Source organism: Trachurus trachurus (genome assembly GCF_905171665.1).
Source record: "Trachurus trachurus genome assembly, chromosome: 20".
Classification (NCBI taxonomy): Eukaryota; Metazoa; Chordata; class Actinopteri; order Carangiformes; family Carangidae; genus Trachurus; species Trachurus trachurus.
In genome coordinates, this window is record NC_139911.1 from 3,515,207 (window position 1) to 3,539,214 (window position 24,008).

General features: G+C 41.5%; 1 protein-coding gene across 5 annotated transcripts in view; it reads left to right on the forward strand.

Annotated features, from left to right (window-relative positions):
- slc12a7b (solute carrier family 12 member 7b) overlaps window positions 1-24,008 on the forward strand; it is a gene marked incomplete at its 5' end in the record, with an annotated part of 56,181 nt that overhangs the window by 12,084 nt on the left and 20,089 nt on the right. For 2 of the 5 annotated variants that reach the window (XM_083995618.1, XM_083995615.1), the window contains 3 exons: window positions 19,600-19,694; window positions 20,460-20,591; window positions 22,624-22,770. In XM_083995618.1, the coding sequence (XP_083851744.1) occupies window positions 19,600-19,694; window positions 20,460-20,591; window positions 22,624-22,770 (374 nt within the window). Of the gene's footprint in view, window positions 1-353; window positions 498-671; window positions 1,077-19,599; window positions 19,695-20,459; window positions 20,592-22,623; window positions 22,771-24,008 lie in introns of those variants that run through there. The other 3 variants (XM_083995617.1, XM_083995619.1, XM_083995616.1) reach the window with 3 other exon arrangements.

Consider the following 24,008-nt stretch of genomic DNA (forward strand, 5'->3'; position numbering starts at 1 on the left):
ATATTTCCGAGGTTGCTCTAAAGAGATAAGAGCATAATGTAGACACGTATTGATTCAGTTGCCTCCGCTCACTTTTCCTCACTCAGTTAGTTTCCCATCCCCCCCTCCCTCTCTCTCCCTCTAAGTGTGTTTTCACTGGACCATAAAGGACATTAATAACAAGCTGTACATGTAATGCAGGAGCAGACTGTGTGTGTTTGCATGTGTGTACACGTGAGCTTTAGCCCGCCATAGGGGTGTGTGGTTTTCGGAGGACCAGTGTACGTCTTTAAATCGGCCCTGCCCACTGCAGACTGTGCACACTGGGTCAAATAACAGGCGCTCAGGAAGTGAGCAGATGTATGTGTGAGTATTTGTGTGTGAAAACTTTCCTCAGTGGAGCAGCTCTGGGTTTCCTCCTCTCTTTGAACAAAAGCTGACACTGCCGGCTTTTGTTTTGTGTGCGAGACAGAGCGACATTCCTGGGAAGAGGATCTGGCCTCAGGCAGCACACAAAAGTATGTATATGTGCTCACACACACACACTCATGAGCACAAATGCATGTCATGTTTTCATGCTAGTGTGTGTTAGTGTGTTGCTGCCCGAGTTGGGCGGGGCAGTGGCGCTCTTCCTTATTTGGATAGTCATTGCAAGGGGGGGTGGTGGTGGAGGGTCACATGGGTTTACAGTAGAGTCGTAGCGATAGAAACACAAACTCAGAGGTAAAAACCTGACGTCTGTCCAGGGGGGGGGTTTGTGCATCAGAGACAGAAAGTCAGAAGCAGAAGAAGAAGAAGAGAAGCAAACAGCTGAGAACAAGAGGAAGAAAGAAGACAAGAGTGACAGCTATTGGACAGAGGAAGAGAGAGAGAGAAAGAGGGGGGTGGAGGGGGGGCAGCCGACCAGAGAGGGAGGAGAGAAGAGAGCGATAAGAGTGTGACAAACAGCAGACACTGAGAGGAAGCACATGGTGTAAAAATGCCCACCAACTTCACTGTGGTCCCGGTGAAGGACGGCACCAAGGCAAAGAAAGAGACTGAGGAAGATGATGCGGATGACAACAATGTGTTGAAGGAGGAAGAGGAGGACGCCACAGGTGAGAGCAGATGATTTATTTATTTATTTGGCTCCATCAGCTCAGCGATTAACACAGATAAGATCTACAGAACGCTAACTAACAACACACACGTTTTTGTGATAAACAACAACACAGATTTCTGTCCTGAAAAGCAGCCGGGACACAACGTGGAGCCGGTCTTAGAGGCACAGAGGTGTTTTCTTGAAAGTTTCAGCCTTTTGCTTACAGTGTGCAGTCTAAGCTGATAATTTGCACCGGTTTAGTTTTCAGGAAGAAGAAAAAAACAGTTTATGGTCTGTGTGTGGGTGGATAATGTTTAGGGAGGACGGTGAATTTTAGGGAAGGCTTCTTCGTTTTCCAGCAGCTGCGTGAGATGAGGGTTCCCCCTCGCACGCCACAGCCGCTCTCGGGATTATGGCATGAATTTTTGTTCCATGCCAGTGTTTCCCCTTTGGCTTCAGTCTCCTAAGCCCCATTGTCCCCCTCCAGATCTCTGTTTCTACTTTTTCTATTTTTGTTTTCTGTCTAGTTTTCCTCAACAAAGCCACTTTTATTCTACTTAGCTCTGTTCTCTGTCCATTACTTTGAAACATTTCCTTGTGTTGTCCTAACAACAGGACAAACACATAAGGTCTAATTGGGACAGTCACAGCAGTGGCCCCCTCTCTCCCACGTTGATTATCATTGACATGCAACCTCCAACATGGCTCAACCTCTGAACACTGAGCAGTGAACTTTAGTGCGCAACAAACAACAGGATAACTGAACTTTTCCACAATGACTTGACTCAGATATGACACATACTGTATTCCTATGTGAAACCTGATGATTACAGGCAAAATACGCACATGACCCTGAGGTGTCTTATATGTAAAACTCAGGAAAAATGTGCTTTGAGATACTTAGAGCGATCTGAGATTTGGTAGAAAACTGTCTTTTTAAGTTGCTTTCACTTTTCTATTCTATCTAAATACCTTTTTTTCTATACAACTTTCCATCTTGCACGTTTAAATGAATATAACCAAGATTTGGCATCAGAATAACATGGGCTCCCTCTGGCCTCTGCCAACCTGGTATCAACCTGTTTGAAGGCACACAGCCAGGGCAACATTTTAAAACCTCTGTTTTTCTCCAGTAGAAATAGCAAGGAGAGGTCATGGGGTGCATATTTAACAAACTCCTCTCTCCAATAGTCCATGTTTTGCCAGACTGCTGTGCTGTTAGTTAAGTTGGTGCTTTTACAGCACTTCATATGGCGCTGAGAGAATCGGTTCCCAGTATTTAATTCCTGCTGTGGAGCTGCAATTACGGCTGCATGCTGGATGAGATTTTACAGACTGTGTGGGAGAGAGAATGACATTTTATTTTGATGGTTATGCAAGATATCATACTGTGGCGTGCTTTGGTTTCCCCCAGCGCATGTTTGAGCTCATGCAACCATTTTTTTTCTCTGACAAAAGCCTGTAGTAACAACAATGGTGGGAGAGCAAAGAGGAGGATGACATATCACAAGAGGCCATGAACTGGATCTAAAGCCACAAAATTATGTGCTGTAACTTGGCTCATGGAAGCATCAGGACCACACACTTTATATCTAGTTTGCACTGACTTGTTTAAAGGGAGGCAACACAAATCCACAGGTAATGTGAAATGGATTCAAGGTTATCTCTCTCTCTCTCTGCAGTCTGATTTGTGTGATGTGGTGAAATCATACAGACAAACTGGATGTCAGTTTTGGGAGGGTCCATCGATGGCTTAAACGTTGTTGGCTCACGGGTGTGTTGTGTGAGACTGAGTCAAATAGCAGTCACTGTTATTGATTATCCTGCTGGCCTGCTTCCCGTTGGCTGAGTGGGGGGAGGTGAGACTCCTCCCTCATGCTGTAATGTAATGGACTCCAGTTCTCCTCATTCACACTGAATTCCCTCTTTGTCCTCCTCATGCTTTTCTTGTTCTTTACATTTTCCACTTCTTATTTCCTGCTGACGCTTTTGGGTGTATCATAGTCAATATTTATATTTTATATCAGTTTGTGGCCACAGTTTGTTATCAGGCATCAGAATAAGTACACTAAACGCTCCCCTCCTCCCTAGTCGGCCACACAAATGCAAATCTAACCAAATGTCACAAGCTTATGCCTCTTAGTCCTGCATCATTGGCTGATTATCAGCAACACTTCCCTTTTCTGTACACAATTTAAAAAGACAAGTCCATTGATCTTTAGAAAGACCAGCCCAACCCTGGGTGTTGACATTAATTATAAGTGTGTCCAGACTCTCTTCTATTGTTTTCTGTTGGCAGAAAGTCAATTGAGGAAGAAATTAAAATGGTGTGTGGGGAAAGAAACAAGTCTGTAAAGAGCCGCTGTGATCATTTAGTGGTATTTGTTTCCTCCTCATGTGCTTTTAAATCAGAACACATTAAAACCTATTATGCTCTGTCTTTTGCCACTTTCATGTCAGTATAATTGTGTATTTGACCTGTTAACCCTTAGCTGTGAGTGTCAGTGCTGGATCAAAGGTCTCTATTTAACTAACAAATCTTTGTTGGTTTATGCAAATACCAACGTTGTGATGATCTGTGACTGTGACGGGAGTATGATGTTTTTTTCTCTGGAATTGTTTTGGCTGCTTCTTTTTGTTTTTCTTGAGGCTTATCTTCATTTTATTTTTCTGTTATGGTTGCTAAAATCCACCTGGGATTATATGCCTCATTTCCTGGATGAGGGGTTGAGATCATAATGAGTGGATGGAGCGATCAGAATCTCGTAGTGGTAGATAGGTGATTGAACAGCTGCGTTGTGCACACCGCTATTATGAATCCCCGAGGGTGAGTGAGTGAACTATGAGCCTCCACTTTGTCCACAAATCGGATCCCACTACACTTAAGCCACGCCTTGTCAATAAATTACAGAGATGTTATGATGTGGAACATATGACTTCAGTGGTGGTAGGTAGCACAGTATAAGCAGTGGTAGTGGTTGGTTCTGACCCACTTATAGACCACTTGTTTACAAAACTGAATGGAAAACCTCTGTAGTGAAATACAACCGTGTTTCAGACGGTGTTTTTTGAGCAGAAACTAAGCAGGTGATCTGACCAAATGCCTGTGAAGCTGCTGCTGCCTCTGTCCGTTGGTCTGTCTGTGTGCCCATCTGCCCTAGACATGTGTTTCCTGTTTATTTCCCAGGCAGGTCTGGTTCTGGTTAAAAGCTGTTTTGTGTATGTGGCCATCTGTATTTTCTGTTTCTCCTTCTCCCGCCATTATGTAGTTAACTCTGTAACCTCTCATGCTTATGCATTGTAAAAGCAGCAGCAGACATAACTGGTTTTGAACTAGTTTCTCAGTTTCAACATGCTCAGCTGTGACCATACATACAGAGACCACAAAACCATTATTTTCCTCTGTTGACTGACGAGTTAATCAACTAATCTTTTCATCTCTACTGTCATTAAAGCTGAAACTAAAGATCACTTAAAAAAACAATGACTCTCCCAGATCTACTCCCAGTTAATCAATTAATTGTTTGGCCCATAAACCCATGAATAACCACCTTTTTCCAGGGCCCAAGGCAACGTAATAAAATATCTTGTTTGGCCAACTCAGTGTATTCAGTATTTTCATTTACTATAACATTGGCAGCATCCTCACATTTAAGCAATATTTGATTAAAATAGTTGCAGATTCATTGATTGTTTGTTGATCAACTGTTGAAGATCTAAACCTAGTTACACTTAATGCTGATGTTTTAGTACATAGTTTTGTCTTTTTCTGTCTGTTTTTTTGCCTGTACTGTTGTCATGCACTGCTTCCCAAGCTGCTGTTAGTGGTTGATAAATCAAAAACATTACAAAAGGGGAGCTTTACAAAATCCCCACTGATTCAGGCAGGGCCTCTTCACTGTGGGAACATAACGACCTGTGATTGCAGCTCCACATAATTCTGTTCTGGGTTATGAATGTTTGAAATGTAACGTTATAAAAGGGAAAGAAGCTCCATCTTCACCGTTTTTCCCAGATTGTATTTTTCTCTTTGAACAAATCTAGGATAGAGGGGAGTTAAGCCTACTGCCAGACCCCATCCCATTACATCCCATTACATCACACCACACTGCCCTATCTATCTATCTATCTATCTATCTATCTATCTATCTATCTATCTATCTATCTATCTATCTATCTATCTATCTATCTATCTATCTATCTATCTATCTATCTATCTATCTATCTATCTATCTATCTAGGCTTCACGCTCAGTGTGCACAGGTCTTGAAGACCCACAGAGGTACACGTACAGACCTGGTTTTGGTCTCAGTTTCCTGTAGGAGCAGTTTTGAAACTCTTTTTTGTGTTTTTAGTTTATTTATACTACAGCATGTGTCCAGCCTGACCCAGCAGAAGTTACTCAACCCTCTCTCTGTGTGTGTTTGCGTTGGCCACATCACTTGGTTCTGCTTGTTCCATCTGCAACACAACACAGCAAGACAGACAGACAGACACTGTTATTCAACGTTTGTATTTGCACCCTGTGTGTGGGTCATGAAAACATTAAGATGCGCCCTGTCCTGCACGTAATTACTGGAAATGGCATCGTACATTCTCGATATGCTCAAGGTTGGATAATGCTTTGTGAGTTTGCGGTATTGCTGCTGAATTACCGTAGATTAATAGGTTGTTGTACTGTAGGCAGAAAATTCACATTGAGTATCCACATACTGTACATAGACATGGAAACAGCAAGTGGATTTTCTGCTGTTATACTGATGGGTGGGTGTTGTCAGTAAGGACAGAGAAAAGAAAAAGAGAAAGAAGAAGGGAGTGATACAACATTAGGAATGCAGGGAGTGAGTGAGGTAATGAGACATGACATAATATGATTTATAAATCCCTTTGAATATTTGGTTCATCAGCACCAGTTTTGAAAAAAACATGATACTGGCACCTGATACTGTTCAACCAAGTTTTGAGAAAACAGAATAACAGAGACAATGCAAGTGCACAAAACTGCACTTAAGATTCGTACCTGCAGTAGAAGTAGAATATTTCCATCCATACATAATGAATGAATGAACACACATCATATTATCAATTGAGATGTGCAGCAGATGTCTGTGTTTTCATCCTGGAGTGCTGCTGCGTGCTGCTGCGTGCTATTTCCTGTTCAGGGATCTCCTCCCCACTGCTTCTCTCCTCTCAATATGTTGTCTCTGATAAGCCTCTGCACCAATACGCACTGACATTTCTGTGGCTTATTCTGCGCTCTGTCTATCGTATTCTTTTGCCGTCAGCTTGAAGTGAGGCCCTCGGCGGGTCAGGGGTATGGGGGTTTCCCATTGACTTTCATTAACAAAAAGTTCACAGTTTCTTTTCTTTTGAATATGTTGCAAAATAAATTATTCAGATGTCACTAATGTTGATGTCCTGCAAAAATAAACTGTACTTTGTCATTGTTACATAATGTCCAAATATTCACTAGTGTGTAGCCTTGTTGTGTCCAAGAGTTTGTTTGTCATGTGGTCCACATTATTGAGCTTTGAACTTGTTGTTATTATTATTAACTTGCTCAACCCTTTTTAGTACAGTACGGATGAACATCAGCTCCAGTCGTAAAGATTAAACAATAAACATGTAGCTCTTTGGTAAAACTGTGGTCAAAACCAAACTTTATTTCATAACCATTAACGTTTTTGTTCCTGAATGTGGTCAGCAATGATACATATGAACAGCAGTTTCACTCTCCACAGCTAAGTATTATTGGGTCAATGCTATTGATGTGTTGACATTACGTTTCCATTATCAAATGTAAGTCATCTTTGGAGAAACCACTGAGGAAGACACTCATTGATTTCCCAGGAAATGTTTGCTTCTTTACTAATTGTTTACCAGCTGCATCATTTGTTTTTTAGAAGCCAGGAAAATACACTGGAAGGTCAGTCAGAGTAGTTCAACACATGATGCCATGACTCATCTATGAATTAGATTATTATTTCTGCAGAGGAGTGTGTTTGACGTGTAATCGTTGCCAACGTGGAGGTTGTTTTACTTCGCTGACCTTTAATAATCTGTCACACTCCAGCTGAGTGTTGGCACAGTGATGGCTGCACAGTTGGGTTTGCATATTAATTCAGTCAGCAGGACATTTTCTCCACTGTCCCTTTATCAAACATACCCATACAGTACTCTAGGAAGCAGATGGAGGTAGCGCAACCAACATCTGGTTCCTGTGTAGTCCATCATATCCCTCTAGATTGCCTTGGTTGTACACACTGGGAGTTATTAGAGAAGGGTTAGAGATGGGTTTGGTCTGATTTAGCTTCCAATCCAACAGTGAACTTGCCAACTACTGTCAAAATTAATAGTAGAAGGAGAGAAGTCCGTTTGAATGTGCACTTTCCTTCTAATTGGTGAGATAGTGACACCATCTGGAGAAGGGTGGGAGTAGCTGGGTAAGCTGCTGGCTCTCTCTCTCTCTCTCTCTCTCTCTCTCTCTCTCTCTCTCTCTCTCTCTCTCTCTCTCTCTCTCTCTCTCTCTCTCTCTCTCTCTCTCTCTCTCTCTCTTTGGTTTTAAGTGGAGTTTACTTTGAATCTGTGGGAACGTTTTTGCCTGCGAAGAAGAAATCAAATGGTTTCCTGGTGTCATTCACTCTCACATGACTGTGATTCATTTGCACTTTGGGTCAAAACAAAAGGGAAGGACAATGTGAAAGAAGAAGAATGTTTCCAGTGCTTTATAATTTATAATTAATATGTGCTAGCTCCAGATGCTTTTTGAATTTAAAGGAATTTCCGCCCCAGTTTCTGTGACAACTTTTATATGCACCACATTATTAAGATCAATATCTTTCCCTCCAGCTGTTTCCAAAGCCAGCTGGTAGCTACATAATTATTCACATATTGTTTTGTGATAGGTTCCTTCACTCAGAAGCCATTTGACTCGCTATGTCAGAGCAGATCAATTGTGTAACTGCAACTCTCCACATCATCATCATCGTATGGATGATTTAATCCATCCAATAAATCCTAAAGCCTCATATAGACATCAGTCCACACTCTTAGTAACAGTTGTCTCTCTGTCCTTTCCCTCCCTCCCATGCTGCGTGTTGCATAACAGCAACAGTTGTTTACCTGAAGGGTTTAAAGGCTTAGGACATCATTAAGTGCAACACACAGACAACTTGCGCGTGCGCTACACACACATACACATTCAAAGACACACATAATGACTACTAACAGCAGCCATCTGACATCAAACCAAGTGAAGCTTGATACTACTAAATCCTTCCTACTGTGTGATTTGATCGCTCCTCTTTAAGCTCTGCCTTGACACATCTGTCAGTGTAATGACGCTCGTAGCGAATGTTCAGTTTTGTCTTCACATCTTTCACAGTCAGAGCTGTGAGCCTGCGCCTGTGTGCCTGAATCACCAACGCACACACACACACAACTCAGCTTCTGCCTGTTGAAGGTCACTCACCTGACTGATAGGCAGAAGACTGCAGCAGAGCGTAAGCTGCAATTTGTCTGTGGCTTAAAAGTCGTATATCTTCCCCTCCACCCTGGAGCCTGGACGTGGCCCCTGTGTTTTATAAAAAGTTCAGGATTAGCCTAATCTGGTTAAGTGATTAGTGCCCACTTCACATGCTTTTAGACGGACAGATTAATGGGCAGCCAAGACAAAGGTAGACAGACAGCACAGTAGGAGGCTGCGGGGGGAAAAGCCTGGTCAGCCATTGTCTGTATAGCACATCTTCACATCTTCACATCTTTGTCTGTCTCACATGAGCTCAGATTACAGGTGAAGCTGAAGCTGCTGCTCATCAATAGCTAGCATTGTTTATGTTTTTATATGAGGATAAAAATAAAATAATATAAATTGTGTCCTAGCAAATTTCCGTCGGTATAATTTCATGATATATTTAACATAGAAGAATATAATATTATTGAATGGCCCCATCACTAAATTTATGGATAGGCTAAGTGTGGGAATAAAGGTTGAATTCAATTTTGGTGGCATTAAGGCTACTGAATTGATTCTCAAGGTCCCAAATCGATTCGATATTGATTCATTTGGAGATATTTCAGTTTTAATAACCGATTTGGTTGGTTATGAAACAGATTTTCACAAAACTGATGTCTCAAATTGTCCAAAGATGGAACTTTAAAAGATCAATCTAAGCCGGATTTTATGATTCAATATCAGATCTTTTAAATGAAGTTCAATATAAATCGGAAAATCGATTGTTAAAACCCAGCCCAACACAACATTACTATTTATCGTACTGAAGGAAATTTGCTTGGACACACTTTTAATGTAAAGATGCACAGAACAACATGTCTCTCCATGGCAGTTTGTCGTCATAGCTCCCAGGTTTGTCCAGTCACTGTGCTCTGCTGATCAGTTGACCGTCTCTGTCTGTGTCTCTGGAGGTCAGTCCCGAGGTCAGGTAGTAAATGAAACTGCTCACTGATGCAGCACCTTTGGTTTAAAATAGTCAACAATTATTGATTCAGAATGATACACCGCTGCACAGCTCGGACGGTAGGTGCTGTCTCTGCGTCCTCGGCTGCTTTCTGTGAAAAAGAAGAAGTCAGGTTGTACTTTGACTTTTCTGCAGCCTCCTCCTCCTCCTCTTCAGTTCGGTCTGTATCCTTCCATCCATTCATCCATCCATCCATCCTTCGCTCTCCTGCCACACCTCTAAAACTGTCGACCTATCTTACTGCTGCTTTTTACTTCCCTCGCTTTCTGCTGCTCCGCCCCCTCAGTGACTGTGATCAAACATGCACGCGCACGTGTGTGTTTTGTGTGTGTGTGTGTGTGTGTGTGGAGCAGGGATCAGAAGCTGAGAGAAGTGTGTGTGTGTGTGTGTGTTTGTGCAGGTCTGTCGGTGGGAGGGTGAGGGTGCTCTGTGATGCATGGCTGATGTCGCTGACATCGTCGTCACAGGCCACTTTCCACACACACACACACACACGCACGCACACACACACGCAAACACAAACACCACCACACGCTGTCAGAAATAGCTGATCCTCACATTATCCACACAGCACAGGCAGCATTCCTGTCCTGACTCCTGCTCCTCACTAGCAGTGTGTGCCTCTTTTATACTTTGGACCCCCGTTACTGGAGTTCCCCAGGGACCACTACTAGGACCCCACTCCCTTTCACCCCCCCTTTTCAGCCCCGCTCCTCAAAATGGAGCAGAGGGCAGGCTCTCGACGAAAGGGTAAGTTTCTCTTGCTATCGAAGGGCAAGTAGCGAGTAGTTTTAGTTTTAGTCAAGAAGTGTGTAATATTTTTTTTATTTTTGATCCGTAGCATTTTTATAGGGCAGGTGTGCAGGGATGAGTTGTTTCTGTTTTATTGATGGGCTCTCCGTAGCGCACCTGCATTAGAGCCAGTTGCTTGTCTTGTGTAATGATAAATAATTGCTCCACCGGTGGGAGAATCTGGCTTTTAAAGGAGTCACTGAGTTGTTGCTGTTGTTATTGTGTCCCTGGACCAGAAGTGATACAGAAGTATTAATCAGCAGCAAAGAAGGAGCTTTGTTGTGCTTTGTGGAGTCAAAAGTCAGGCTGTGTGCATGAACTGTATGAATGAATGAATGAATGGACCGAGTACAGCACAGACTTTATTAATTGCAGTTGATAAATCCACTTTAAAAATTAATGCACTCATGGTGATCTCCAGCAGTCGACCAGGTGCTACCAAAAGTGCATGTAAATTAAGTGAAATTAGCTGATTTGTTTCTGCTGCTTCCTTGAATTTGAAGCTGATAATTGTGTGTTTTTACATAAATCTTGAGCGAACAGATTTGGACTTGTCCAGCCTCGCTATATCTTCCTTACCTCCATCTTTTTTCTTGTATCTTTTATGGTTTGGTTTGGTATAAAGAGCCACGGGCTAACTCTAACTCTGGCAGCGTTAGGCAGCTTACGGTGTCGTCACAGTGTGCAGCTTAGTGGTTATAAATAGGATGCATGGTCATTTATTACCACAGTGACCAGAGAGGCTGAGCCTATAGCCATTAGCACTTCCTGAATTGTACCTGTACCTGTACCTGTACCTGCAGGTGAATCTGATGATGATGAAGTTGATGAAGTCTGACTCAAAACCATCATCATCCTCTGCCCTGTGTAATGTTGCTGTGGCAGGATCAGGGAATCCCTCTCTCCCCCCTTATGTAACATCACTGACTCTAATGTCAAATAATGCTCTTTAACTCTCCGATGTTAAAGCAGCACACACCACAAGTCAGGATTTTAAAAACTGTGCACACTCGTAACTGGCAAAATAGTGACGTGTTTACATTTGTATATAATATACAAGAAATCAAAAAACTAGAATATCATGGAAAAGTTAATTTACAGTAGTTCAAGTCAAATAGATGGACATACTTATCAGAAGTAGTTTTTTTGTAATATTCAAATTATTTGAGATACCGAAACTGAAATGTTTCATTCTGTGTGTAATGGATCTATAAAATGTATTAGTTTCACTTTTTGAATTGACTTACCGGTACTGATTCAAATTAACTTTTCCATGATATTTACTTTTATTGAGATGTACCTGTACCTGGGTGTACCTATTTGAAGGAATTTTAGGTGCTGACAGTTTGATTTGCATCGTTAAGGGAATCAATTGATCAACACTTAAATGGAGAATATTGACAATATATAGTATTCTATGGGTGATAGCTAACCACCAAAATGGTCCTTTTTTGTCCTGATCAAAAGCTGTCTTTGCAGCAGACACCAATAATCTATTATTTATTAAGTGTGTCATCAATTATAAGTGGAAATTTAAAATCCATTTGGGTCCCAAGGGGGCAGTTGGCAGCAAAATTGTAATAATATTTATCATCATACCAAGGTTTTTTAGCACATAGGCTTTGAGAATGATCTCAGATTGTTATGTTTTTATCAGAGGGTGTTGAATATGGTCATTGCCTCTTTCATAGTAAATGCCCTTTACCAATGTCACACTGTTCAGGCAGGGTCACCATAATGTGCTGTAGCAGCGGGACGCTCTCCGCACCACCTGCAGAAATGGAACACACACACACACACAAAGCTCTCGCCATCAAAAACACCTGCATTCATTCATCAACAGTTACACAAGAGGTTTCGCCCCCTCACTCCCTTTTTTATTATACCAACATCAGTGGTTTGCTTAGATTCTGTACCCAGAACTTGCAGCTACAACTGTCAGAATAGCTATTTATTTTTATTAATTGCTGTTTATCCCTGTTTGTAGTTTCACTATAGAAACACCCAGGTTTTCTCCACCTAGAGATCACAGTAGGTGTTGATTTTACGCATCAGTATACAGTATTAGCGCTGATATATTGACCTTCTTGATTACTACAATAGTTGGTGTCCTGATAAAACCCACTGATGTTAAAGAATATTCCACCTTTTTAAGACAGAGGCTGCTGTTAGAGAGTTATGAAATTACTTGTTATATAGGTGAAATAAGGTCACACAGATCAGTTTTAAGTCACAAATCCTACAGTGCATAAAGACTTTGTAACAGCAGTTGTGTTTCTAGCCACTTGACGAATGTGACTCTTTTTTAAACTCTCATTTGTGGATTTCTGCAACTCTGGAGAGAGAAATTTCTGGACCATTACCAGATGTAAGAGGCTGGAAGAGGTAGTGAGCATTTGATTTATCAGAGCTTGTTTGCTGAAAATATATGTGTGTGCTGCTGCAGCTGGAAATGGGTTTCAAGAGAGCGCTGAGAGTCTGAGAGTAAACACTGCAATAAATTAGCAAACCGTAAAAGCATTGAAGAGCTGGGGGAAATTCACACTGGGGTCATTACTGCAGGTACAGGTATGGTTGTCCTTTTTATCTCTTATATGAGAGGAAAAATAGTTGCCACAGCAATTCAGTTACTACTAAACATTTAAACTTTGCCAACTAAGTAAGCAGGTCTGTTACCTGAAGAAACAGCCATCAAAATATTAGATATTTGTTTTAAATAAGAGAATAAAGTTCATTATAAGGTTAAATCAAAACTTTCATAGTCTACAGTTGGTTGGGATCTCATCCTTTGATTGTTTTGTTGACTTGAATGTGTTGAATCATCCATTAGCTGTGTTTTCTATTCAAGCAGCAGCAGTAAGTAAGTTTATATGCAAAAGTAAGAAGGGGAGTGTGGAGAAGAAGAAGGCAGCAAACGCAATAAAGGAGATGCATCGTAGCAGCAGCAGTGCATGGACTCTTTTACTGCCAGTCAGATCGTTAAATGCAGCACATAAACACCTTTCATTGAAGTAGAAAGAAAAACAATCAGTGTTTCAGTGCGAGACGTTGGACGTTTCGTAGTTAATGAAGTGACCCTGACACAGAACATCGACTGAAATCAGGTTCAATTCCTCACTGTGGTCGCAGGTTTTATGAGATTCAAGCTCTGCAGATGTTTTCAGCACTGACAGAAGCTCCACTAAGATGCTGCCCCGGTTTATTGATGTGGAAGTGTTCCCATACCTCTCTTATAAGTTGTTCCATATCAGGGTACATACATTATAGTAATAGGTTGAGTCTGGAAGATCCATTTAGCTGGAGACATTGATGTGTTTTTAAGACCGGACATGGTTTATATCTCACCCTCCTCCTCACTCTCTTCAGTTCTTCTCCTCTCTCTGCTGCAGACCAGGTGCACGTTTGTTAATAGAAATATATACAGTATATCTATATATTTCATTTGACTCCTTCTGAACGAGTTCATATGAGCAGTGGTGCACATTCAGCATTGCTGGTCTGACATGAGAACAGCTGATGTTAGGACTTTTTGGCAATGCAGGATGGGTAATAACGTCAACGAGCAGGCTGCCACCTCTGCAGTATATGCCTGCCTGGTCAGTCATCATCATAACTGAGCTGGGATGTGGAGCTGGACAAGGTTGTAGAAATTATTTTGGCCCAATGTGATCTGAATCTTTTTTTTTCGCCCCACAAATTGCAAGCAGAGTGTGTAAAGTGGGTAAAGCTGAAGGTCAGTCGTTGCCGTCGTCCTGCAGCTTTGACTCATGAGGTAATGAGGACAGCTGATGTAAAGGACTCAGATGTTTCAGTGAGTGAGGAAGCGCCGTGCAACCGGATCTCATCATGTTTGGACATAAACATGAATTTCCAGGAAGCCGAGTAAATTAGTCCAAGGTAACTGTGGCAGCATTTTCTAATGTGCACAGAGGCTAACATCTGTTAACTAGGCCAGAGTGTTGTTACTGTATATGAATCTGGACCATGTCCCCTAGGACTGTTCGCCACAGCAGACCTACGGACACTCACACACACATACACGTTGACATTTACACACCAATGATCAGGATTATACTGTATGTAGACTGACTGACGGACATCGATAGCACAGATCATCTGCATCTTCCTCTGCAGTGACAGATGTTATTAAACCCTTTTCTTCAGCGCCGTCTGCAGCGACTTGTGTGTATCTATTGGGAGGATTTTGTGGCAGCTGGCACCTCTGCCTAGTTTGGCATGGTGACGTGGTTGAAGTTCAACTACAGGTCACTGGAGGATTTAATGACAAGGAGGTGGCATAAAATTCGTCGTCACCCGTCAACCTTTTTAGGTATTTTTAACCTAAAGGGGCATTACCTCATTGCTAGTTTAATTAGTGGTTCATTTCTGCTTGACCTACATTTAATTTCCAATCAATGAAAGTGCTGTGTGATTTCTGTCAGTTATGCAGTGCATTCACCGGTCAAAGATAATTTTCTCAATCACATTTTTACAGTTAAAGTTAAATTGATTAATTATTTAGCCTTTGATATTATAGAAAATAGTGGGGGGGAAGCATCTTATCAACCTATCTTAAATGATTGACTAATCGTTCAAGTTCCTAATAAGACACAATCCTTAAGTGATGTAATAATGTGTTGTCCATCATGACAGATCTGGCTTGGCAATACTGTACAACATGAGGGATAAAAAGAAAACAAAAAGGATGCAAACATACAAACATTAGATTGAAAGTTACTACTTAATCAAACTTAAATTTTTCCCATTTGATTTTGTTATGCTTTTCTACCTTGTCTTGATTTGTTGCGATTATTTCTTCCAAAAGAAATTGGCTTTGCACTTTATTTAAAAAAAGAATTCAAATTGAAGTTCCTTTTTATTTAGTTATTTAGCCTTTTTCTGTTCTGTCTTGTTTTTGTTTTGTCCCGTTTTGTTTTATATGTCATTGTCTCTCATCTACTAAATGAGTGAGCAGATAATTTAAGAGGGCTCTGTGTTACTAAATATTTTCTAAACTGTAATCGTGGCGCTTTTCCTGGCTGCAGTCGTACTCCAGTCATTCATCGCCAAGAGTTACCTTTAGTTACCGACCGTAAAGGATAGCGATCACTTCCTGTTTGACATCTAAAGCACCTTACACATGTGCACGTTCTAAAAGCAGAGACTTCACCTGATTCGGAAACAGTGCTGCCAGTTTTAGCCTCCTGCCGGGCGTCAAAGAGGATTAAAGCTAGTGTCATTTAAGACAATGATTACCTGTGGTGTATGTGTGTGTGGGTGTGTGGCATCTGCGTTGACAGGATAACGGGTTGACTCACCCTTGGCTGCATCCTTTCCTCATAGTATCATATAGAATGGCCATGATCATGAAACTCATTCCCTGTCATCCCGGCTTAATGAAACACTGCGACTGTGCTCTAACCTATTATATTCCACTATCCCACTCGTACTGTGTGTGTTTTTTTTTTTTTCAAAGAGCCACACAGCGCAAGGACAGAGTGACTTTCCCTGTGATTACCAGCGAGCTAAGCCACCACGCTCCAAGCCTCTTATTCCCCCCGCAGCTGGATCAAGCAGTAAAAGTTATCCATGAAATCCCCATCGCAGTCAGAGTTCACAATAGGCAGCTCCACTGATGGATGGATGGGTGGAGAGGTCCAGAGAGCTGTGGTTATGGTTGACTTAACAATGTGAGGGCCACCCTGGCAAACGGTGATATACGGCTCTCAGTGTTTCTCGTTCTCTCCCGAGGCTCTGGACCGTTTAAGTTGTAGGAAGCAAGGAACGGTTTACACAACATTAAGTCTTGGATAAAGATCATAAACATAACATAAACACCAGATAAGTTCAGCTTTTTCACTGTTTTATCATAACACAGGCTAACCATTTAATTTATCAATCGGTTAGATATTCATGCCACATTTATCATTTGCTTATAATAACAGAACTGTCATGAGCATCAAGGTTATTTAGTTTTTCAGTTAGATTTTTTATTTTAGTTTAGTTTTAGTTTGTTCAACAAGTGATTAAAGCAGATATCAGTGGAATGTTTTTGTTAATATAAGTCCTAAATAGTCCTATTTTCCGTCAGCAATCACTTACATGAAGTATTTCAGCCTAAACACGAGTCTCTCCGTCACTCTGCTCTGCTGTAACCCGAGGAGAAAATTTTCCTTGTGGGATACAAGTGTTATCCAATGAGGAGAGAGAACGGCATGAAGGGCTGTGTGTGCAGCCAAGGGATGCGCGTGAATGTGGTGACGTAGCACGAGGACCAATTGATGCCTGACAAGGGCGGGGGCTGCTAACTCATGGTGCGTTCAAAGAAACTCGTACTTTGTGTTTTTCCTTCCTGTGAAGTCATACCAGTTCGATCTGGTACGAGTTCACGGGTCGGAAGTTACGAGTGGCCGTTATAGGGAACTTTCACAGACAACAGGATGGTAAAAACACGAGCTACGGGTTACCTGGAACGCTACCAAGTCGTAGTTGTGACTTGAAGCTGTAACTTACGGTTTCAAAAGCCTGCCTTGAACGCAGCATTAGCCGAAACGGCCGTGAAGCTGATATCTGCTTTAAGCAGTTTTTATTTAGTCTTAGTTGTTCAGGTTTTAGGAGAAAACCTCTGAAACCTCTGAAGATGGACTTCCAAATTTGTGGGATTTGTTCCCTTTTAGTTGCATCCCATAAATGTTCCCAATGAGTCCTCATCGCGCTACATTCACTCTTATCTACCTGTGGGTCATACTCAAAGTCGTCCCATGTTGAGCTGTGGCGTTTTCTTTCTGCAGCTTTAGACATCTCTAAGGAAAGTAAAACTAGGCTAAGGTTCATTGGCTTTTTTTATTTTTATTTCAGTTTATTAATATTTTTTCACTGCCAGTTTTAGTTTTAGTCTTAGTTTCGGGTTAACTATAATAACCCTGCGGGGCGTCGAGTGGTGCAGTGGGTTAAGCAGGTGCCCCATATATTGAGGCTATAGTCCTCGTGCAGGCGGCCCCGGTTTGAATCCCGCATCGGACGGCCCTTTCCTGCGTTTAATTCCCCCTCTCTCTGCCTCCCCATTTCCTGTCTCTCGACTGTACTGTCAAATAAAGGCATGAAAAAAAGCCAAAAAAAATATACTTAAAAAAACCAAACTGTAATAACCCTGGTGAGCATCAGATAAGAGTTAATACAAAGAAGCTTGAATGAAACATTTCCTGGGGCTTTGAATAGTTTGAGTCATTAACAGTTGACAGTTTGATGGTGGTTCACTGTTTCTGCAGGAATTGCTGTGTCTGTCGTCTATTAGCCTATCCGTTGTGTTAGTTTAAGGTTAGGACCACGGACTCTTTCTTTGCTCCTCAGTCACCACCTCTGCTCCGTTTCCTCTTGTATTTTTCCTCTTTTATGACTTTTGAACCTCATGTTTATTGTTTTACTTTTTGTCTCATTGGCTTTTTATTTATAGTGTTTTATTGTCCACAAAGCACAATGTCACATTTTTGTCTGTTTGTTTTGCGAAGGCTTACGCCAGCACAGTTTTATTATTACCCTTGTTGCGTGGCAGAACTGGGATCTGCTTCGACTGCTGACTTTTCCTCTCTCCTTTTCACAACACTCAACAGCAGTTTGGATGTTTTTATTCTGTATATTATATAATTAGATCTGATAATGGGAAATTAACTAGATGAAATGAATCATTCATCTGCTGAAATTGGCTTTCTATTTTTTTTCCCTTTCACTTGCCTCATGGTTATTTGTGTATATCTAAGTACACTTATTGGAAGCATCATATAGTTATGTGAATTAATAAAGGGAAGTGTGCTGACCCTCCCCTGGTTACACTTGGACCAGACTGCAGCCTGTTTGCTATCTTAGCCTCTGCACTCGAACTTGTCCGTCCATTCAAAACATTTGCTCAGTGCGTTGCTGAGCAGGTTGTCGGCCACCACAAGCAAAGACACAGTGTGATTCACAGTTTGGTGCCAGAATGTCCTCTCGGTCTGAAGACAGCTCTGGTTGCTGAGTGTTATGAGGAGGACCGACTGTGTGTGTGTGTGTGCGTGTGTGTGTTCTGTTGTGGTTGGCAAGTAGTTGATGAAGGGAAGATGGTGCGTTTATTTGCTGGCTGCAATATCATGCATCTTTCCTCCAGTGTATTATCTGTGCTTTTGACGGATGAATTGAAATCCTTGCTCACAGGGGTCCAGTCACCTACAATACTCTCCTCTTGAAATGATCCCACACTTTTAATTAATTTCATAAATAACTGTAACACACAGGCCTGTGTTTACAAACTGCATTGATTGTGACTTATTTCTTTACTTATCCTGTACTTTCTTTGCTACTGTTGCAAGTGAATTTCCCACTTATGGGATCAGTAAAAGTCTTATGTCTTATGCTTGTCACATGTTTGTGTTGTTAGTTATCTCTCTAACAAAACAAACATCTCTCTGTTTATTGTATCATCACTAAATATGCCCGGTTAGTGAAACCCGAGACATTTGATTACCTTAATGTCTCATAACCACAGGGACCAGACAGAAAAATCAATGCCTGATTGTGACTGAGTTAATTAAAAGTAGATTTTTATTCTGCATAGTTTTTGTTACTTGATTGTGGAAGAAGAAAACAGTGGCTTGGCATGCAAATTAGTTAAATAAGTATTGATGTGTTTGTCAAGCCACCTTGACTTTGTACTGTTGTTGTGTCATCGTGCTCAGATTTTGCCACGTCATTTGCAGTATGTGTGATTGTCCCATCTGATGTTGTTGTATCTAAATAGTTTTATTCAGCATATCTCACAGCTTTGACATTGTTCATGGAGCACACGACCTCCTCAGTGTCACATTGTGTTCAAATAATCTGCTGCTACATGAGCTGGACGGTTCAGTCGTACAGCTGGCTCTTCCTTTGTTTCTATTTAAATGTGTCTTGGATGAATTTTTAATGGCAACCTTGACGAAGGTCCAAAACATGGACATCCTGGTGTTAAAGTGAAACGTGGATCGTGTTGTTTAATTTATTTATCAAGTGGGTTATGAATCCACTAAATGTATTTTTTTTCTAAGGTGTGTGTGTGTATGTGGTTAAGGGCTACACACCTTTACAGCCTGTGCTTAGTGTGAATACAAAGGACCTGCAAACCTGAGACCAAAATTATTACAATCCATTGTTGACAGTGAAAACACTGAGTGTGTTTATTTGCCAGGCAACGCCCACATATTGTGCTTTGGTTACAGTGATGTGTAAACCTACACCACGTTTCTTCCTGTGTTTCCGCAGGTGATGGACTTCCAAAGGAAAACAGTCCCTTCATCAACAACACAGACATCGACAAAGGAAACAGCTACGATGGCACCAACATGGCTCTTTTTGAGGTAAAATGTGCAACAGTGCTCTCAACAATCTTCACCTTCAGATAACCCAGACACACAGTTCACCGGGGTGACTTGCCGAACAAGGAAGCAAAGCAGCCTGATTTGTTTTGGCAAGATTGTACAAGCCATGAATGAAAAAACCCCAAACTGTGGGGTAGAAACTGCAGGTTGCGTTCACTTCCATAATTCTGCAGTTTAAATTAGAGCCAGCCTACGAAGCTGAGGCCATTCATTAATGCAGAGTTTACTAAAGCATCAGGGTAAGTTGTGGTGAACCAAATAAATAGTACTCAAGGAGGTGAAAGTACCAATTTTCTCTTAACTCAACAGCGCATCAGTCAAAGAGTTTATTTGTCTCAAAAAGCCCCGTGCATTCCTTTAAGTTCGTTCAACTGACCCGTTGCCAGGTGCTTTGCGCTGCCATTTGGCAGACCTTGCTGCTCTGTGGTCACTGGCCCTTGTATAGAATCAATTAAGCACTGCGGCTTCTGTTTTTACCACTTGCCATGAAGCTGATCCAACCGTGCTATTCTAAGATGCTTAGATGTTAGCGAGTTAAATACTGCGCTCCTCAGTTTGATCCGTGTAGAGTTTGCCCTTCTAAGCAAACAGTAACTAACCACAAAAAAAAGACCAATTTAGAGTTGACAAAGTATTTTTTTTTTAACATCAAAGATGATTTTCCATGTTGTTGACAACAATAAAGGAATACTGGATATAAAATAAGTTGTTCAGCATGTTAAAAAAAAAAATCTTTACTTGCAGGAGGAAATGGACAGCAACCCCATGGTGTCATCTCTCCTTAACAAACTGGCAAACTACACCAACCTCACGCAGGGCGCCCAGGAGCACGAAGAAGCTGATGAAGATGAGGGGCCCAAGAAGAAAGCTGTTAAGGTAATTGTCTAATATGAAATCTGTGTCACAGATAATATAAAAGGTGCTCTCCCTTTTTGTTTTGTTTTTATTCTTTTTGCCCTATAACAGGAAGTTTGGATATATTCAATGGGGAAACTTCTCATACCAGAAACAGTTTTGCAAGTTAAATCTTGCAGCAGTGTTATTGCAAATCCAGTCAGGCAAGGCAAGGCATTTTATTTGCGTAGCAGTTTGTCTCAATGGGCTTTAGTTTACACAGCATCATTACAACATCCTCTGCCCTTAGACCCTGAGGAAAAACTCCCAAGAAAACCCTTTTAACAAGGAAAAGGAACAGAGGAGGGATCCCACACCCAGGACGGGCAGACGTGCAATAGATAAACAGTTTATAACACCGAATATGGAAAAACATGGAAATTTAATCAGGGAGTTTGTATTGCGTAAACTTATTGTGGAGGGGTCGTAAGAGTACTGTAGGTCCTTGGTCATTGAAAACAACAAACAAGTTACCTTCAATGCAATATCTTATTCAGAAGGCAATAAACACTGCAGAGCTCACAAAATACCTGTATGACCTGTTGACCCTGTTGGTTGGGTCAGAGAAGGAGGTGGGAGGGGGTGTACTGTTACAGTTTTTGACATGGATTTAAAGAAGAAAAATGTAACACTGGCAGTCTGGCCTCTAGTCAGCAGCACAAACTCTCGTCCCCCCTCCGACCATTTGTACTGTTACTCCTCATGTTTCAGTTTTTTAGGGGAGAAGAATTAAAAGTAGCCACAGTTCTGCCATGCGGCCTGTAGATGCTTCTGTAACCGCAGCCTCAGTCCCAGGCCAGTTGCGCCATCCTGTCCCCCCTGAATGGAAATAGGCCTCTGGTTCCTCCCATTGGCTCGTAGGAACATCTTAAAGAAATAAGTGGATGAAGCTGACACCATTGTCGCCCCTCTTTTGTCTGAACCAGTGGGATTAATGCTGTGCATTTGGAGATAAATGGCAAAAAAGGTAGCTGCTTGTCAATCTGAGGTGATCGATTTGATGTTGTTGGGGGTTTTTTTGTTCTCTCATAGAAAAGCTTAATATATTCCTCTTTGCCTGGGTTTTTTTTATATAAGCTGTTGCGAAACTAGTGTGGAAGGATTGAAGGATTTTCAACAACTTGTGTTACTGGTCATTGGATAGTATAAAGTGGTTTATATGAATGATGCCTCTGTCACTGAGATGTAAGTCTTACATACGTTTCTTACGCTAGCTCACATTACGCTCCTCACATTTTTAATGGCAGCAACTTTTGCTTTGGAAATTTAGCATTTTCTTTTGTGTCATTATGATTGAAGAGGGGTTAGGACTAGATTTTGATGGACTGAACCACAGCTTTTCTGTCCTTTTTATTAAGCACTGGAAGAATCAGCAACACTGTCCAAGACTGAACCTAGAGGTTGACTGATGTGTTTCTTTCCGAGCCAATTCTCATAATGCTGCACCAAGTTTATGCACATTTTCTAAGCTGTTCAGGTGTTTCTATTGTTTTGGAAACCAATTTGTATCACTGGACTTAAGGTAAATAACAGACACTAATGCGAAACACCTCGACAGCACCACACACTCCATCCTCCAACATGATCAAGGTTAATTGCACAGTAGCTGGTTTGATGGCTTCTCTGTCCTGCTCAGTGTGTTTTGGAACAACAAATAGTCTTGTTCATAAGATTTTGGATGTTAAAGATGATGATTTTCACCAATATCAGCTCTGCACACTCACTGGATCTCCTAATACTCACTAATGCACATTGATCGTGTGTACAGTAGCCCCCCCGGTGTTGATAGGCTGCTACTCTTGACATAAAACCAATCAGATTGTGCCTTAGGCAAGACATTTCTCAAGAAGACAGAGTGATGTCTATAGAGCCAATTAATAAATGATGCTGTATCTAAATTGTATTTGACATACAGTAACTGCTATGTGGCTTCACATTGTGTTGGGCTGACATAGATACAACTGTGTATAAACATATTCTAATCGTCTTTTCTTTCCCATTTCATCCTCTATAGAGCCCACAGATGGGGACCTTCATGGGCGTCTACCTCCCCTGCCTCCAGAATATCCTGGGGGTCATCCTGTTTCTCCGCCTTACGTGGATTGTCGGCACAGCCGGCATCTTGGAGTCCCTGGCTATTGTCGGCTTGTGCTGCTCCTGTGTGAGTACTCGGGATACAAACAGGATACAAACAGGACTCTTGCTGTGGATATTATTTATGCTTTATGAGGGGATTTTAGAGTCAGAGTGACAAAGATTATGTAAGAGTGAACTTAATGTACATACCAAGCTCTTTAGTGCATTAATATGAATACATTAGCACACAAGAGTGTTTTTTGCTGACACTGGGGGCAGAAGCGGTTTCAACCTTTAATGGCGGACTGATGCAACTGCTGGATTGACAGCAGAGTCACCAGAATGACTGGTGAATTGTCTGTGGCCACAGATCCCTCCTATATTTAGCCACTGTGTCTCCTCTCCATTTCCCATACACTCCTCTAACTTTTTAATGGCACCTGGCGGCCTGACGTCTAATCCGTCCATCTGCAAAGTGTCAGAAATGTAGCGACGTGCCACACTCACACAGTGGCTATATTTGCCAATCCCAGGGCAGACAATGGATTACTAAAGTTTAATCAGGGAAAGTACAAAACAAAACCTCTCAGATGAATGCTCTCTGCTTCATAATGAAATGCTCTAAGGACGTAACACAACTAGTTTCACTAGACTGAAAAAGTGACAGTGACACCAAACCGTGCAAGAAAAATGAATTTATACATCAAGAACTGAGAAATACAATAGACTCTATGATTCCTAGACATTCATTTGTGTTTTTATTTGTCAGAAATACCAGATTTTAAATTTGATCAGAAGGAAATAGTAATGTTATGAATTAATATCAGATTTCTTAGTTTTATGAATCGTTGCCTTGTAAGATTGCCGCCCCATTTCATATATTACAATCTAGCTAAAATGCGTTAGCAGGTTTACCCCCCCTCCCCTGCCATGGCATCACTGCTGTTACATAATAAGAGAGCGAAGCTTAGTCAAACAGATTAATGGTCATTTTCACCGCTTAGACCCCATCTGACTTTGTACTGATGGTTCCACGTCAGCCACCTGCTTTTAGGTCACATTTTATGCCGTGGGTCCAACACCACCAGAAATATCTAAAAATAACCTAATGGGAATTTCATTGAACTTCAGTTCAGAGCAGTAATGGTTTATTACTCTGCTGTGTCCCCTAACAGCTGGCTGTGTTTAATCTTTTCTGTTGTGTGCTCTTATGGTCATTCGATAATTTATCTTCATTCATTCGCTGTTTTACACATTGAAAGCTGCAGTAGAGAGTAAAGGGTGACACAGTGGTCCAGTGGTTTGCCCTGTTGCCCTGCAGCA